Source organism: Xylona heveae, assembly GCF_001619985.1.
Source record: "Xylona heveae TC161 unplaced genomic scaffold L228scaffold_2, whole genome shotgun sequence".
Classification (NCBI taxonomy): domain Eukaryota; kingdom Fungi; phylum Ascomycota; class Xylonomycetes; order Xylonales; family Xylonaceae; genus Xylona; species Xylona heveae.
In genome coordinates this window covers 1,838,994-1,856,516 of record NW_017264194.1, presented here as the reverse complement: position 1 = coordinate 1,856,516, position 17,523 = coordinate 1,838,994, and the positions used below count along the sequence as shown (strand labels likewise).

General features: G+C 49.3%; 5 protein-coding genes across 5 annotated transcripts; 2 read left to right on the top strand and 3 right to left on the bottom strand.

Annotated features, from left to right (window-relative positions):
- Positions 1-775: 775 nt before the first annotated feature.
- On the bottom strand, positions 776-1,667 carry L228DRAFT_75817 (hypothetical protein). Its single transcript, XM_018336835.1, has one exon. The coding sequence runs from the start codon at positions 1,455-1,457 to the stop codon at positions 966-968; it is 492 nt and encodes a 163-aa protein (XP_018190956.1). The 5' UTR covers positions 1,458-1,667; the 3' UTR covers positions 776-965.
- Positions 1,535-2,857, top strand: L228DRAFT_265869 (hypothetical protein; the record flags this gene model as incomplete). The annotated part of the gene is made up of 5 exons (XM_018334776.1): positions 1,535-1,683; positions 1,734-1,862; positions 1,916-2,313; positions 2,379-2,614; positions 2,669-2,857. 5 exons carry the CDS (start codon positions 1,535-1,537, stop codon positions 2,855-2,857), a joined length of 1,101 nt encoding a protein of 366 aa, XP_018190955.1.
- A 1,037-nt stretch (positions 2,858-3,894) lies between these two features.
- On the top strand, positions 3,895-5,864 carry L228DRAFT_75788 (meiotically up-regulated gene 64 protein). The gene is made up of 6 exons (XM_018336834.1): positions 3,895-4,032; positions 4,100-4,172; positions 4,287-4,369; positions 4,525-5,128; positions 5,236-5,397; positions 5,497-5,864. Exons 1-5 carry the CDS (start codon positions 3,998-4,000, stop codon positions 5,395-5,397), a joined length of 957 nt encoding a protein of 318 aa, XP_018190954.1. The 5' UTR covers positions 3,895-3,997; the 3' UTR covers positions 5,497-5,864.
- Positions 5,865-6,788: 924 nt separating this feature from the next.
- Positions 6,789-9,388, bottom strand: L228DRAFT_265867 (hypothetical protein; the record flags this gene model as incomplete). The annotated part of the gene is made up of 5 exons (XM_018334775.1): positions 6,789-7,101; positions 7,237-8,036; positions 8,144-8,928; positions 8,990-9,017; positions 9,089-9,388. 5 exons carry the CDS (start codon positions 9,386-9,388, stop codon positions 6,789-6,791), a joined length of 2,226 nt encoding a protein of 741 aa, XP_018190953.1.
- A 4,450-nt stretch (positions 9,389-13,838) lies between these two features.
- L228DRAFT_265866 (hypothetical protein) lies at positions 13,839-16,644 on the bottom strand (the record flags this gene model as incomplete). Its single annotated transcript, XM_018334774.1, has 3 exons — positions 13,839-13,964; positions 14,029-14,304; positions 14,410-16,644. 3 exons carry the CDS (start codon positions 16,642-16,644, stop codon positions 13,839-13,841), a joined length of 2,637 nt encoding a protein of 878 aa, XP_018190952.1.
- Between the last annotated feature and the right edge of the window lie 879 nt (positions 16,645-17,523).

The window sequence follows — 17,523 nt, the reverse complement described above, 5'->3', positions numbered from 1 at the left end:
AAGCTGAATATTTCCTCTCAAGATGAGCCCTGTCTCAAGCACCGTTTTGTCGAGATTGCCAAGGAAATTACGTACATGCACCGCATAATACGCTGCAGAGGACGGCCAGGTTATTGTGGTTGGGCCTTTGTTCGGTGAGAAGAACACGATGTCAATCTATTATTATCATACTGGCCGACAGAATCACAATGCGCAAGCAACGTATCTGCATAGAACACGAGATTCGAGAAATCAACCTGAGTTCATCCATAACTGACGCATGGTATGATTCGTCCAGCACAGCGGCGTCATCTTACTGCGAAGGCATGATATGAATTACCGACCAGCGGCCTCTCTTGTGGATTGCCCGTGCCTGCAGCCCAGGTTCAGGAAACCCCGTCTGTCCTTGCTGGTAGTTCGCTGCAATGACTTTCGTGTATGCTGCTTCAACCGTGCACCCTGGCCACGAACACGCATAACTTCTTCGGCGGAACTCGCACGGCCGCACTCTAGCCGGCTGCGATCCCCCGCAAAAGGCTCAAATAGGAATTCGAGGGCCAGCACATGGGTCACTGCGGTCCAAAATGGGAAGTAGCGTTGAAGCATCGACAGGGGTATGGCTTGTTTACTGCTCTGCCCTAAACACTTTGGTTCAAGCTCATGCCTTCAGCCCCTGACCCACGAGACAAACTACCAGCCTTGATTATCGTGATACTCGATGAACAGTCACGCAGGACCCACGACGGAAGCAAAGGCGCTCAATCTATCCGCAAATTCCTGGGTAATGCTTGTGCCGGTGGTGTTGAACGACCAAAGGCTCCACTCTCTGTGATGGGTCATAACGACAATTCAATTCAGAATACAGCGCGAATATTCACATTGGTCCATCTTCCGCATATCCAACTGTCTTTTCTTTTGAGATGCGAGCTAGCTCCGGCCCTCGCAAATAACAGAGAGGTGCCTCGTACCCTGGTCAACCACACCCACTAATATGAAAAATGGCGCCAATGCTGTTTCTTTTGGCTTCTCTGGAAAGCATTTCCCCGTGGGGTAGCCCAAAATTGCATGGCCTGAGTGGTACCCTGGAGCATGGTCTGATGTGAGTTGGGCCTCAAGCCGTGGCTTCTCACCGATCCATGCTCCTCATTTTCCTCTTCAGCTTGTCCCTGATGCTTACTGCCTTGTGGATGCAGTCTAGAATCGACCAAAAGGCATGCACGATGCGCTGCACCTCGTTTTCGGGTCCCCATCTTCTTCTTGAGGGCTTGCAGCAGCGCCTGCTCTGGAGCTGAATGGCGTCGAGAAAGCCATCGGCGTTCATCAATTGCCGGCTTAGACCTTTCGTCCTCCAATTCACTTGGCGTGCCAATATTGAGCTGCAATAAACTTGTGGAGATCAATGGACATGCTGCGGCCGATATTGGGCCCCAATTGTCTATATAAAGACTGTGAATCTCCCTCCCAGAATTCGTCTCCATTCCTCCTCCATCACCAGCTCCGGCAACAAATCTAAACAGAGCAAAAACTTCTCTATATCATCTCTACTTCATCAAACATGCGGAAAGCTCTCATCGCCGCTGCCCTCTTGCACGGACTCGCCCGAGCGGCACCTCATCCGCAGGACATTGACTTCGACGCTGTGGACTCTGCACCGTCGGCTACGGTCACCGGTCCACCCATTACTGCCGTTGAGCAGCCTGTCACGTAAGCAGAACGAAGACGCTTCTCTCCGGCCCAGATACTGACCTTGCCAGTTACAATCCAACCACTGCTTCGCAGTCGGCTGCCGCGGCTGTCACTGCTAGCCCGTTAGCTAAACGATGGGAATTTGGCCTCTTTGAAAGAGACGGAGTGAATGACGACTGCGCTCCGCAACCTGACGGGTAAGATTAGTCTCCATGACTGTAAATGATTTACTTATTGATTTTGCTGTTAGTTACGGACCGAAACCCACCTCCGATACCACAGATGCTTTCATTACAAACACCGTGTTTGCATTGGCTGCAGTTAATGCGCCGACCCCCAACGGCTATAACAATGTTTTCTCAAATCTGCAGGGCAGTGTCAGCTTACCCTCTTACCTCGGTCTGTATACTCTCCAGAGTTATGACCCGCTTCAATGCCAGCAACTCTGTGACGCTGCAGACTCATGTTATGGCTTCAACATTTATTTCGAAAGGGATCCTTCTGTGAATCCTGCAGACGCCTGCCCCAATCCCCCGAGCTTTACCAACATCAAATGCACACTTTGGGGATCTCACGTCACGGCACAATCGGCCTCAAATATGGGCGGATACCGTGACCAGTTCCAGGTTGTGATTGCTGGGTCCAATGGTGAGTTTTAATTGCTTATTACCGGTATTCCTGAATCATGGGACTTTTTCTGAATTGTATTCTAGGGTACAACAAAAAGAAGGCACCACCACCATATAGCGGCTATGATGGTCCGACGGAGCTAGGAGGTGCCATCGCTGCACCCCTGTATACCGACCCCACCACAGGAGCTCAGGTTGATACTTATATTGGCGTGAAATTTTTCCGGGGTGCCTTCAATGCCGGCCAGTGTGCTGCCGCCTGTGACGCAACGGAGGATTATGATCGTACTCACGCTACTGGTGGTAGCTACAAGCCTTGCGTAAGTTTCCCAATGACCACATTTATTGATCCTTACTGATGTGCCGTCGAATAGAATTTCTTCAATGCGTACGTCCTGTCGAAGAACGGCAAAGCACTGGGCACCTACTGTTCTCTCTACACCCAACCCTGGGACAAGAGCTATAGCACAAACGTTGGGCAATACTCGGGATCCGACTATTACTCCGTCAGCCAGAGCTATTCATACACCCGCTCCGTTCAGGACCCGGGCGTCGTCGACTAAGCGCGCCGCTTGTTCAATGGCAGCTTCCTTCTCCGTCAAAGCATTGCACGTTCTTTCTCTATTTCAAAAAACTTCAATGTAGGGCATCAAAGTCATGCAAGTTGATTGACACAATATCTTTTGCGCTCTGCATTTTCTGCTGCGTTCAAGTTCTGTTCCGGTTGCATATGATCCTTTCCAGCCTGCTTTGTCCCAAAGATGCATTGGCTGGTATTTGTTTAGTTAGTTACTCAGGTGCAATCATTTGTATTTTGTAGCATTTTTGCTCCAATACTATCACTTTTCATCATACTGAGGCTCATGTACAATTGAAGTTCCGCCGCGGAGTCTGAAAGCTCTAATGATATGGTCGCAGCCACATGCCAGGCTTTCCTCGCTACTTTTAGCCTATGTTTTGACGCATTATCAGAAATGTCCTTGCAGAATGATCTCAAACCATGTGAATAATTTACCAACAGTAGACTTCTGATTTCTGTATCAAATATTTTGAAAGCATAAATTCTGCATAAATTCTGCATGAAGGAAACCTGCATGCAGTGCCTTCCTCTTGCATACGAGTCACATGAGACATTACCTATTGTGTAGAAGCATGCTAGCTACCTTAGGTACGTTCCTTCATTTCTATTTTCCTTTGCGATGGTGGAATAGAAGAAATGGCTGGAGTAGAAAATCATGTAGTTAGAGGTGTATTGTGCCCCATTCATTTATATGAACATTGCTGCCTGTTCAGATGCTGTTCACTTCACAGGGCTTCCACTGGGCTTTCACTGTGGTACATCGGCCTACGTGGATGACTGGACGCTCGGGGTGGTGGTGGATACTCCCGGTCGCAGCGGTACCTTGTGTACTGACCCCAGCCAACAAGCATTGGGATCTGCGGGATAAAGCCAAACATAACAAAAGGGTTGTCGGGAAAAGGTCGCCAGGTTATTAGGAGGCCGAAGGGCCCTGAGACAGCCACAAGGCGTCACAGCTCCCCTGCCTGATCCCCTCGGTAACCTTCCGTACCACCAGTAAACCCACCGCTCACCACCTAGACTGCCCAAATTGATTGTTAACGTTACCTGTCTACATTACACGATAAAATATCATCCCCCGTTTCTGCTTTACTACTGTGAGACATCAGCAAATCAATTCAATATGGATAAGGTTCAGGCTTTCGGCAAGAATTTCTCGTGCGTCGCTCATAGAACACTGCCCTCTGATAGTGTCGCTCTCCACTAATCTCAAGCTCTTTCGCAGTGCCACCTTTTCTCCCTTTGCGACCAGAACTCAGCAATATGTGAAGGAGCAGCTTGGGCAGGTCGAGGATAAGGTCGGTCACATCACCCTTGTTATCGTATTCCCGTCCCTTGGATTCACAACCTGAATCGTCCGTACGCCTTGTTTCGGAACCGTCCAGAAAGCTGACACATGCACCGCCAATTAGACCGAGCTGCCGCCCGACTACATTGAGCTCGAGAAGCGTGTGGATGCGCTGAAGCAGGTTCACCAGAAGATGCTCCAAGTCACGTAAGCAAAGCCAAGCATGAGAGCTTTATTTTTCCCCATCTCGATCCCTTCCAAGCAGGTGCTTGGGACATTCTACACTTTCTGTTCCGAGGAGGCAGAGATCCATAAACTCCTAGGATATATCACTGACTGATATCTTCTTTTATGCAATGTAGCTCGCAGTATTCAAACGAAGCTTATGACTACCCTCCGAACATTCGTGAGTCTTTCAACGATCTTGGCCGCACCATCACCGAGAAAGTGCACCTCTTGTCCAATGCGACTACGCCGGCCGAGGCTCAAGCTGCTTTCACGGCCCCGCCAACTGCGAAGCCTCAACCAAAGACATTCAACCACGCCATTGGCAGAGCTTCCCTTGCGAGTTCCCAGCTCATCCAGCGCAACAGCGCCGGCGCCGGCGAGGATCCTCTTGCCATTGCACTTGAGAAATACGCTCTGGCTTGCGAGAAGGTCGGCGAGGCCAGGCTAGCGCAGGATGCTCAGATCCAAAGCCGTTTCCTGGCTGCATGGAGCACCACCCTGAACACCAACATCAACTTTGCAACCAGAGCAAGGAAGGGCGTTGAGAACTCGAGACTGATGCTCGATGCGGCCAAGGCAAAGGCCAAGCATGGCGGCGCGGCCTTTTCCCTCCCGGGTCAGGCAAGGGGTGATGAGCATGACGAGGAACACATGACCGAGGAGCAGCGCGTTGAGATTGAGCAAGCCGAGGACGAGTTCGTTGGCCAGACCGAGGAGGCTGTTGGCGTGATGAAGAATGTGAGTAGCCATTGCTGAATCAAACTGTCTCTGCTTGAGAGATGCAGTTTGCCCTTCCTACCCCAAGTCACGTATCTCTAACGAACTTTATTTCTTTTTATTCTTAGGTCCTCGACACTCCGGAACCTCTTCGAAACCTTGCCGACTTGATCGCCGCGCAGCTCGAATATCACAAGAAAGCATATGAGATCTTGAGCGAGCTCGCGCCCGTGGTTGATGGCCTCCAAGTTGAGCAGGAGGTGGGTCGTCACGAATCCTTTGCTGAATAAGTCTAGCACACTATTTTGTTTTTTGGCGCACCGTTTCCTGTTCATCAGATATAACAATCTCCCGGCTCGAATGAATTGCGAATTGACTTATTTCAATAGGCTAGCTATCGCAAGATCCGCGAGGGCGCCTAGAATGACTTTCTGGAAAAACAACATTAACAAGAGCAACAACCCGGCTCTGACTCTGACTTCTCGTGGTCGCATCGCCCGAGGGCTCCGGCCGTTCCCTCACTTTGTCCGGTGATATTGTTTGTCCAGTTTACCTTTTTAAACTTTTTACCAATTTTAAAATACCATGCTCCTTCCCCCTTCCCATTGAATTTGTTGTTTCTCGGAGGATTCACGGATGTGTCGTTATTTTACCATCTTGTGTCTTTAGTTGAGGAGATTCTATTATCTAAATTCACATTACGCATTCAGTGCTTTTTTTCGACAATGCAAATTCTCAGATACCGTCCATGACTACAGTGAGACTTGTCTAATCGTGGAATAGTTACCAACGTAACTGACTAACATCATTAACACTCCCCTCCAGTTTTGATGTGGAAGATAGCTTGTCCCCTTTTTGACCTTCTTGTCGCTTTGCATAAAATATGATACTACTACGATATCCTTGTAACGTTGTACCCATAGAGTGGGTGTGTAAAATTTAAAAAAATAAAACAAGTGGCACCAGGAGCGCCCCATGATAATTGGATAATTGGATCTGTCATCAGGGAAAAGAGGGATATATATATGTACAGATTTGTCCACTCCTTTGGAAAGAACGGAAAGAGACAGAGAAAGGAATTGGGGGGAACAGAGAGAGAAGAGGAGGAGCCCGAGGACAGCATTGCAAGGGAGGTATCTTGAAAAGAAGAAGAAGAAGAAGAAGAAAAGAAAGAAAATACGAACTCGGGGTCTTTTGTACGTTAGAGAAGAGGGGGAAAAAAGGAAATGAGATGGGATGAGTGAGGGTTGAAAGTGGGGAGAGTGAGATGGTGGATGTTAAGAATAAACAAAATCAAAGGGAAGATGAATGGAGAAGAATAGGAGGACGTAGTTGGAGATGTAGAGCCGAGAGAGGTAGGAAATGGGAAGGAGCGAAAAAAAGAAAAGAAGATAAAGAGGATAAAGATTATATATTCGAAAAAAAAAAGAAAAGGGAAAGAAAAGAAAGGACAAGAAAAACGACTTCAGGACAAGGATCCGACATGTTGCTTCGTGCGGAAATGTATAGAAGAATAAGCATACACGGCGCCGACTGCATTAAAAGTCACGGTAAGGGGCGAAGTCGTGAAATAGAGGGGGAACAAAAAAGGAATATCCCCGCCCAGAGTCTAAAAGCGATACGAAGCCACGAGTTGGTGAAATAGCGCCGAACGCTCATGGCATCGCTGTCAAAGATCGCCTCACGTATCAACATTTGAAGCGGAAGGAGATGTAGAAGGCATTGTAGCGCTATTACTTGAGATGGTTGACATTCGTTCGTCCGAAGGGCTGCCGGGGTTACTGTGGACTTGCATCTTGCCGAAAATGGCCTTGATGTCTCTGACGTCTTCACTGGAATGGTCTTTCGGCTTGGCTGTTCTGTCTTGGACAAAGGCACGAATGGATCGGAGGATATCTGAATAGCCTTCGTCGTTGGGGAGCCACCAGTGGTCAACATCAGGTTCGGACCACAATGTAGACATTCTGTTGCGAAAAGTCTGAGGATAGATCCACCTACACAGAGGTTAGCGATTTGAAAGTCTGAAAATCAAAGATATAATGTAGGGATGATGATGACGATGATGACGGCAAAACAGCTGTCTTGGAGGCAGAATAGAATTACTCGCAAAAAGAGTTCAGCTCACGTACCCCGTAGATTCAATTACTGCTAGTTTTCGGCGGCACCACATTGTATGGCGGTCATCCTTTGGTAAGAACAGTGAAGCAATGCCCAGGCTTGCTTGTGCAGTGATCATTGCTCCCGGGGGCTTGTGGGGATATAATTCGATAGCTTCAAATAATTGGCACATTGTCATGGCAAGCATTCCAAGCTCCTGAGATGGTGGAAGCTGCAGGTGCAATATGGTCTGATATTTAAACATCAGCCAGATAGCATACCAGTCCAGAAACGCAAAATTCATTGTCCACAATGGACCATGATAAAGGATACCCGGGAGGTATGGGTTGACTATGTCATCCGGATCTAGAGGTGGAGAGTCCTTGAATTCGTTAACAAGGAATTCAGGGTTAACCAGCGCAGGGTCGATGTTATCCCGCCATGACATGAACCTCTGTGAGAGCTGCTCGTGGCCCTGCAGAAACTCATCATGTGTCACAGTCTCTCTAGCTTTACTGGCAAAGAGTTGTGCCATGTCAGTGGCCAAAAGACGCGAACTGGCCAATTTTTCCTCAATCTTGGAATCAATATCGTTTGGATCTTGCTGGCTTTGTTGCAGGAAGAATTGTTGAATAGAAAAAAACCATTCCCGGCCGAGGACAGTCCCATATCCAGACATCAGCCCAGCGAAGAGATCGAAGCGAGCATACCAGTTGAGAATCCGCCGCTGCGTATCACTCTGCAAGATCGTCTGGGGATTATATAGCTTCGTCAATATCTCATATGCGGCCTTTTGATGGCCTAAGAGGTTGACCCAGTCACCAAGGAACTCCTGCATAGAAACAAAGATCAGCTTTCGCAATTTTTTTTTTTTTCTTAGAAATTTAATGAATAAGAAGAGAAAATCAAAAACGTCTGGTATTTCGTCATGTAACATACCTCTACCGTAGCTAATTGCAAAATGGTCAACAACGTGGCAGTGGTATGCTTTTGGTTCCGTTGGAGGGACATTCGGAGGAGGGACACGGATTTGTTGTAGTACCCAAGGAAGTCTTGTATCCGGCCATTTGGCTGTTGCAAAGTGTGCTGAAACGCCGAAAATCCGACCACAGCGTATAGCAAAGGTTCGTTCTTGGAAGCAATGTCAAGGAAAGTGGTGCGCATCCAATTGCCCGTGTCATGCTTAAATGAATAATGATGGTGGCTCAGGCAGCTTCTGGAGTATTCCAAATAATACTGAAGGTCTGGGCGGAGATGCGGCCATCTTGAATGGCTGACGTTGCTGGTCTCTGAAGTGTCTGGCGAGCTTGCGCTATGTTTGGCTGGGGTGCGAGATGTACTTGACCGAGAACCCGTGTACGAGGCCGAGCCGTCTGTAGAAGGCGTTGGACTCCCCTCCTGATGGGAAGGGGATAACTCCGGCGTATCTGTAAATCCCGTTTGTTGTTGTGTATGGACAGATGGATCTTTATCGGACGCACGTGATACCGTATGCTTGCTTCCAGAAGGCAAAGATGATCCCAGGGCCTCTATTGAAGAGTGTGCTTCCTCGAGGTCCACGAGCAATGTTTCTTTGTCTTGTTCATCTGAACTATCCGGAGAGGAACCTTCCTCAGGAATGGAGGTGGGCTTGCTATGTGTTGATTTCGTGGTAGTACTACCAGGTGCTTTGGACCCTGCTACGTTTTCGGGGTATACGCATTCGCGACCGCCTTTTCGACACCCTATACAAACATTGTGAGTGGTTTGCCCGAGTCTGCAGGCGTGCTAATGAGAGAAACTTACTCTCACACCTAGGATGCGTCTCGTCACACTGCAAACATGAATCGTTAGTGGGGGAATGGATGCTGGCAAACTTGTGTGAATGGAGAGACTCTAGCGAACCTTGACCCTCCTGCTTCTGCAAGTATAACACCCACTCCTTGTCCGGCGATGTTTTATATGTTCTGTGCCGGACTGCTTGCGTTTGCCTTTGCTTGTATCTTTGGAAGCGTGCTCGAATGTCACAGGAACGGGCTGCTGGAGATGAGCTTGTGAAGGATCCCAGGCCTGTGGAAGTGTAGGAGTAAATGACTGCGAGTTGAAATCTGCAATAGCTTCGCCACTAATCGCTCGAGGATCGTTAAAGAGTGAAGGGTCATCGCCAGTCTGCGACGAGGAGGACGGCGGAAGGAATCCACTCATCATGCACTGGATAGCAGTTTACGGGGCAAACGGCGCGGGTTCAAGCTCAAGATAAGAATCCAGTGCCGAGGCAGGCTCGTCATCTCATGTCGAATGTCTGTGGTCGAGCACGTCTGGAAGATATATATCACTTAACACTGAGGAGGAGACTCGTCACGTCGATAAAGTGTCGAATCTGGCAATGCGCATCATACGGGGAAAGATTTGCAGCGCAGAATGGTAGCGTTTTGGAGTCAATGCGAAACGATGACTAGGAGCGCAATTGGGTGATTTTTTTCTCCTTCCCTTGGATAAATCGTGGGACCTGGAGCTTTGGGTGCTAGGGATCTGATTCTACTCTACTTTAGTTGAAGGATGACCCCAGCATCTGCACTTAAAACGGAGAGCTAAGACTAGATCGAGACGGGTAAAGGGTTGGTTGAAGATGCCCCTTGTTTGATAGAGAGGGGTCCCTTTAGAGTCAAGACTTCCTGCCTCTCCCGTCATCTGAATTTCCAACTATGTCTTGTTCGGGAGTTTCTTTTCAAACGTATTACTACTGAAGAGGGGCTAAAAACCTTGCCTGTTTCATTTCTCTTTCACTGCCTTCTCCGGCAACTACGCAACTCGGCCGCCCAAACAAAGTGGCATCCGTCATATGCCATACGTTACTGGAGAGCAATCACTGTAAGGAGGTTTCTAAGCTGAGTGAGTAGCTTATATCACAGCTCATTCTGGGCGATGGCCCTCAGAAATGCAAAGGGCCGATACCGTAGAAAAATCAATAGTCAAGCTATAGCGGCTGTGGGTACTCCATCAACATGTATAAAGCTTTGCTGGACCAACATGATTGAACTCTTATGCCCAAAGAGACGGGCGACGGTGTGCAACATACGCATCCTCTGTAGATTTCAACCCCTCAAACAACAAAACAGTCGGCCGGTCGGTCGGTCGGTGAGTGTCGCAGTCAGATGGAGTACGGAGGTATATTGATTCCATGATGGTGAGCATGACACCGATGGCTGGCGGACGAGCAAGGGGGGATCCCCAGTCCCACCGCCTGCGCCGAAGAGCAGTCCGTCTGCAATGTGGGGTGCGTATTTCACACTGTCATGCAGTAAGAGGGTCTAGCTTTCAAACTACAATGGCATGATCCTGGTTTGATCGAAAGCATCAAATCAGGTTAAACTCTGTCGAAGCACAACAGTGGCTGTGTCCGATCCCATTTTTAAGCATTGGACATCAACACTTATTTGGCTTGAGAGAGCAAATACCCATGGAGTTTCATCAAGAAAGACGCGTCTCCACATCGCCGCTGTTCTTTTAAATGTTCATGCAGTCAAGTCCTACGCCCTGGTCCTGGGAATCCTGGTGGACCCTAAATCACTCAACTCACCGCGCTTTCATCCTGGTCCCTGGAACCCGCTGTAATGCAGCGGGCCAGGCAGAGCGACGGTAGCCTCGTGGCAACGTGCCACGGTAGTCGGAATTAATTGAAATGGGGCATTTGCAATTGCTTTGCTCCGAGAAGCGGATTTGATTGGCACGGGCTAACCACCTAGATGCTCAAAAATAACATTGCTAAGAGATTGTGCTAGTCGAGTAACTATGTCTTTTAGCCAACTAACGGCCGTAGCCCCGCTTGACTAATTGTCATGCTGTAAGAATGTGGAAGGTACTGGTCAACTTGTGCTGTGCGTCCCTTTGCCAGGGCCAGCTATGGGCTGTTCCAGCTCGTGGAAAAAGAAAAAGTCAACAGGGAAGAGGTGAGCGGCCTATCATGACGACGTGGAGCGGCGACCTGGTTTCCCGGGGTCGCATTTTCAAGTCTTCAACCATGGCAACGTTTGAGGATGGAACGGGTGTTTCGGCCAGCGTCACCACCCCATGCACTTTACCACCTGCAACACTTTCGTCCTTCTTTTCTGGACAAGGACACTGAGAAGTTGTAAAATAATAGGAAGAACCCAGAAGTATAATTGTCGGCCGGTGAAAAGGTGCGGGACGGTACTTCAACATTGGATTTGGCACGATTCGAAGCTAGCTGGTCAATGGTTATGCGGCCCTAACGAATGAATCGTCTTATGTCCGTGCTGAAGCTTCAGTCGCATGTTGGCCTCAAGGCGGGCGTAGCTGCAACAATCTTGGAGCGGCTTACCTCTTAGTCTTCAAGCCACGGGAACTTCCGCTTAAGTATCCATCAATGAGTCCACAGAATCAAAGGTCAAGTCTTTTGCGCGACAGCCAATAAGGAGAAGAATTTGGGTTCCCTTTTTCTTTGCTCCACTGCGTTGATGGTGGTTTGCACAAGACTTGCCAGGGGTCGATGAGCTCTTCACCTGATGTGCACATGCTCGGTGCGGACGATCACTTAAAACCGCAGGAAGTGGCTTGGTGGTAGCACTACACTTGATCCTTAGTGCCTTTGCCCCTCTGGTGCCCTTTAGTAGACCCTGCACCTATGGTAAGAGAACTGATGGACCATGGCTAGGCAGACACCCTGAACTTTCCATGGTTTTACTCATAGAGAGTGGTTGATAATGTGCATCGTGCCGTCAGCGATGAGCGCAGTGGACCTGGACCACATCCCTAGTCCCACTAGGCTGTGCGTTTTGGGTGGCTTGTTTGTTTCTCACGCCTCCTCCGCCCTTGGCACTTTTCTTTTTATCTGATGCTGAGGCTTGTTAGTGGCACTTCTCGATCTGCGTACACCAGCACTGGATGGAGAATGGGCGCAACACTTGAAATGCATTAAGGCACTCAAAAGCAACCACCCCACCCTGCATCGACTTTGCATATCAACGATCCATGGCACTGACTCATCTAGCAAATTCAAAGTGGCTGTATACGAATAGGGTGTAGAATCTTATCGAGTCTCCGCGCTTAGAGAATAATGTAGAAGAAATCAACATGCTGCCGTTCATGCCGGCAATGCAGAGGGTTCAGACATGCTTGAACAGCTTCTGTCATAGCTGCAGCTCTCAGGCAAGCAACAGATAGATTCAAAATATCATCGATAAGATTCGGATGTCAAGGGAATAGGCGAATCAACGTTGTTTCATGTCAAGCCCCTTCATCTTCCTCGAACATTAGTGAGAGAAAGGTACTCCGGTATATCGATGAGACGCTCAGGCCATACTTACAAGGCTCAAAACCATACAAGTAGTCAGGACGCAGTCATAATACAGTATAGTGTACGGAATATCTTACTAGCCAAATAGGGTTGTGGATTTTCAGATAGCTCAGTATCAAAATTTTCCATGAATAGGTGGTTGATCATCTGCCGGCCTTGATGCTGCGGCATCGATCTGTTGTGCTGTCTGTAGCAGCCTCGGGGATGCCGTGTGTTGACATTATTGCAGTAGTCTGCTTTGTAGGGACCAAGACGGGGATATGGTCCGATGGGTTTTGGCGAATACAAGACGGAGGGAGACCTCTTCCCAACTATGGGCCCCAGTTTTTATCGGGGCCGACAATGCTCCATCCCTGCGTCCCGACTGTCCCGATGTTGTGCTTCGACCCCAGTGCATGATGTCTCAGGCCTTTCCACGTCTGTATCCCGTATCTGCATCTTGATGAGTTCCTTGAGAACCCCAAGAAACTTATAACATATCATGCTCATAATCAAGTGTGGCTTGCGTGAAGCAGTGACGAGAATGAGTGTTGCCAGAGAGTACCGGTTTGAAGGCTACCGTAACTTGCGATACGCAATCAAAGGAATCGCATCGGCTGAGCAGGCTCTGTAACGCACCCGCACCATTCTCATAGGTACGCTTACCTACACTGAAGAGCCTTCAGAAAATCCAATGGCCACAATGTTTGGTTAGATTCATGATAGCCTCTTCATTCATTTACAGAACTGAACCTTTGCCGGAAACAAGGGTTTTTTTCGTAGAGACTCAAAAGACCCGGCCATAACCCTAAAATTTTCAAATCTTTTATAAAGCAATTATTCGCATTGTTCTGCCATGGTTTACAACGAGTAACCATGGATCATTAAACACAAAGTAGTATGAAACACTGAATGTGGCTATTTAATGCACTGAATCTTTGTACCTAAGTTCGCTCAGAATATTTAACTGATGGGCGTATCTACCAGTAAAGGACGGTTCGCCATGGCCTCCGGTCCATTCAAATTCCCTGGCGCCACACGAAATAATAAAGAAGAACTCCGAAACCCACACCGTTGAATGGTAAAAAAGAGTAATAAATCGACGGGAAAACCTTGATCGTCGATCGCCGCATAGAAATAGTAGACCTCGACGAAGTTGGAGAACACAATATATCTTCCTTACGCCAGCTGAAAAGTTGGACAGACCGAAGAGAATTTCGTAAGATAGTGAGAATGTGAACCTCTGTTCGCCGAGGATTGAGTAGTTGAATCCATATCATAATTGTAATGTCGAAGCGCATTGAAAGAACCCTGTCGATATTGGAATCATGGCAATTCAGTCATCGATGCTATGTCGCTTTAAGTTGAAGACGGTTGGCTCGTTGGCACAACCGGTTGTGACTGTCCGGCTTGGGCAGAGGAGAGCGAGTCCTCGACGCCTTGTCCACGACACAGAGGACAGGAATTTCGTCCAGTTGTCAGCCACTGTCGAGGAGACAGAGTTAACAGTGCGTCCTTCGGTCATTTTACCTAGGTAGGAATGACTTACCTGATCAATGCATTCCTTATGGTAAAGATGGCTGCATTTGGTCAATTGCCGTAATTCTTCATTCGCCTCGTAATCACACAAGCACACAAGACATCTTTCTCCAGGCGCGATCTCAATCCTGTCGGTGCCATTGACCGATACTGCAACCAACAAGCCCGCATCATTTGCAACCCGATAAACTCCTGGTGCAGAAGCCACAGCTTCTCTACTAGCAACAGGCGGCTTCGCTGGCCCGAGCAGGGATGAGAGCATAAGCATGTCCTCGTAGGTGGGATTCTGTAAAGTTGTTAGAGCTCACTCAGGAAATATTTTGATCGTTGCCCCCTGGAGGCTGAGAGTGACGGGTATGAAGAATGTTAACTAAAGCTTGAAAAGGCTTACATCGGTGAATAAACTAGGCGTCGTGAGAATCGGATGCCCCTCCGGATAGCTACCTCCAAGTACGTAAATGATCCAGCTTCTCGGACTTTCGGGCCCTCGACCGCTGTCAGGTTCAACTACCCCATTTCGCCGTGTAGCTCCAGAGCCCAGTTCACGGTGGCGGACATGATCAGAATCGCCGAGACCACGCTGGCGCGCTGTTGTTGATCCAGAGTGGGGACTTTGCGCACCATCGTCAGACCGGGTTTGATTCAAAGCTTCCGTGGATCCAATCTGTCGCGATGGAGAGGGGTTATGGGCCAAACTTGCTGCCGGGGTAGAAGAGCGTCTGCTCAGAAGGCGACTTCTTGAAGAGGTATGACCGTCTTCAGTATCAAAAGTTGATGACCGTCCGGAGCCCGTAGTGGTGTCCGACGACAGTGGCGGGGGTGACGATGTAAATGGATCACCCGGCCTCGCACCTGATCTCGGCCGACGAGGTTCGGGAGAGCGCTGGCTGTCATAATTTGAGGGGAATGTTCCTAAGCCACCCATGGAAGCCCGTCGGCGATGTCCGAATATTGATCTGCCATCGGACCGTCTTGGCACGTCGCCGTCGTTCTCCGGCCTTTGTGGTCTCGCCGGCGCTGTCAACTCTGATAAGGTGTCCATAAAGGGAGGCGTCATGTTTCCCTCCTCGGGCCCAGGAAGGACGGATCGAATGCCAACAATGATGACGGGTACCATGCCGGCATTCTGTCTCCCATCTCCATTCCCATTCTCAGACCCTGCTTGCCCATTCTGCTGATCCTGCGGACCAAAGTTCGCCGGTGCGTTTTGTCCCGCCGTGGGTGCTCTATTACTGCCTTGCGTGCCAGTGACACTAGGAAAGCGGAACATGCGAATGAAATTGAAAGGGGTAGGGGGTATGTCCGGAGAAGGTCCGTCTGCACGGCCGGGGGAATCGGAACCGCTATTTCGCAGTGCAGAAGTCAACCTTCCATTCTGAATGTCTTGCAAAAACTCTTCGAAACTGCCTTCAGCGCCTTCAGCATTGATCCCTTGGGCATTGAGAACATTGCGATCGCGATGACCCATAAGAGATGCGGCGGTCGCCGCAGCAGCAACAGAAAGGAGTCTTGTCAGCATGGCGGCTTGATCCTCTCCTGGTCGGGCTCGAGAACGTCTTCGGCGCAGGACTTCCGGCAGGCTTCGAATCTCTCGTTCATTCCTGGTCGGTCCACTTTCCTGATCATCGGGTGCAGCAAATGTGTGGTCTTCTTCTGGCGTCTGGAACAGAGGATCGCGTAAAAGCCCACCGGCGTCGTCCAGCTCAAAATCTGGCAGGGGTAATTGTGGTACTGGCGAGAGGGAATGCTCGTTAGAACCGAACCTCGGTGGTGCCAACCCATTGTTGCTTCCGGTTCCACGAGAGGCTGTGGTGTTGCTACTAGGGAACAGTGTCGGAAAGGGCATCGACAAAGTTTCCCGCAGCCTCATAAGACGCGATGATCTTCTGGAAGCTCTATTTATGGAAGAGGGCACTTCATTCGCGGAGGAACTGAAATCAGGAGGGTGTGAGCTACCTCTCCAAGGTGAAAGAGTTTCGAGAGGCCCTGGGCTGGCGGAAGGAACTCTAGCACCAGGAGTGGGTTGTCGGCGTCTTCTCAACAAGGGGGACGAAGAAACGCGAGAGGACAAGGAGGACAAGGGCGGAAGCCTGCGACTCGATTCCACTGGCTGCTCCTGATTTTGTGGCGAAAAGCTGAGTCTTTCAGACAATCTTCTTCGTATTGTTCGTTGTCGGCCAGTGTCTGTATCGTCTCGGGACAAACCAAGGTAACGAGGTGCGACCCTGTCTGACAAACGGGAAAGATAGGAGCTTCGAGCAGCGATAGATGGATTTGGAGAGGATATGTTATCGGCATCAGGCATCTCCACGTCCTCCATGGGAGACGAGGGAGAGGCCATGAAAGACGGGAGGGATAAAAGTTCGGCGTTCTGTTCTGTTCCCGAAGGCGAGGCCGGTCGCTCGTTCCTCCAGCTTTCCATCACTGCTCCAACATCTGAGTCCATGGCAGAGTCTGCGTATTCACGTCTAGATCCATTCCAGCTTGAATGTATCCCTGACGACTGATGGGTGGCTCTTCTACTGATATCATTTCCCTCCATGTCCCTGTCACGAGTTGAGCTGGCGTCCAGCCGGGAGGCCCTTCGCAGCAAGTCCTCGCGTTGTGAGGAAGAAGCCTGTCCCATCGCGCCTGTTGTCTGCGATCTTTTGTCGATTCTTTGTTCTGCTAGTTGTGATGATCTTTAGCCTGGGAAGACCATCATGTGTCCAAGGACGCCACCGAACAATAATTTCAGGTTGGCAGTGCAAGTTCAAATGAAAACCGTGAAACTCCGTTAAAACACTGAGAAAGAGAGACTGTGAAAGTCAGCAACAGGAGCTCCAAGAGGGTCACATCTGCAGAACACAAGGCAGGCTTCAAAGTTTGGGATCGCAGGAAGACGGTCCCAGCTGAGTCACTGGGCCGAACGTCTCCAGGATCGAAGAAACAACCTATAAATCACGCTAAATGACTGACCAGAGCAGAGACGCGTGAGCGTTGAAAGGCACCTAAAGCGATGTTGGCTTGGAGACGGAAGCCCAACGTAAGGCGGGGGCGGTAAAGAAGAGTAGACTGATGATGTACTTCACTGAGGACAAGCCCGAAAAGGAACACCGACGGGGAGAACTCAGAAAGCACTGTGGACGCAAATTATTTTTATCCAACAACGATTTGCAATGTGCAAGCTGTCTCTGAACAGCGACAAGTTACAACAAGAGGGAGAAATGTGCGGCGTTGATGGGGAAGATGGACTTGAGTTTACGTGAGATGAGTCTGCGGGTGTGAACAACCAAGGGAATTATCTCTCACTCAGCCAAGGTCCTCCGGGGAGGCTCTACTGTCTGTCCGACACAACAAAGACGTAGAGCAATAGCATTAGCATTAAAGGGAGTGAGCCCAAAGGAGAGCGATGAATTACAGATGCGCAACCAGCGCAAGAGCCTTTAGAGCAGATTATTTCTACGGAAGCTTCTTAGAAAAATGCTCAAGGTTTCAAGTGGTAGAGTAGATGCAAAATGCCTGA

Excerpts from the sequence above, each read along its gene's own strand:
- L228DRAFT_75788 (XM_018336834.1), top strand. The coding sequence starts at position 3,998 with ATGGATAAGGTTCAGGCTTTCGGCAAGAATTTCTC. Across the intron at positions 4,173-4,286 it reads TTGGGCAGGTCGAGGATAAG|ACCGAGCTGCCGCCCGACTA; the intron begins GTCGGTCACATC and ends ACCGCCAATTAG. Across the intron at positions 5,129-5,235 it reads CTGTTGGCGTGATGAAGAAT|GTCCTCGACACTCCGGAACC; the intron begins GTGAGTAGCCAT and ends TTTTATTCTTAG.
- L228DRAFT_75817 (XM_018336835.1), bottom strand. The coding sequence starts at position 1,457 with ATGGAGACGAATTCTGGGAGGGAGATTCACAGTCTTTATATAGACAAT.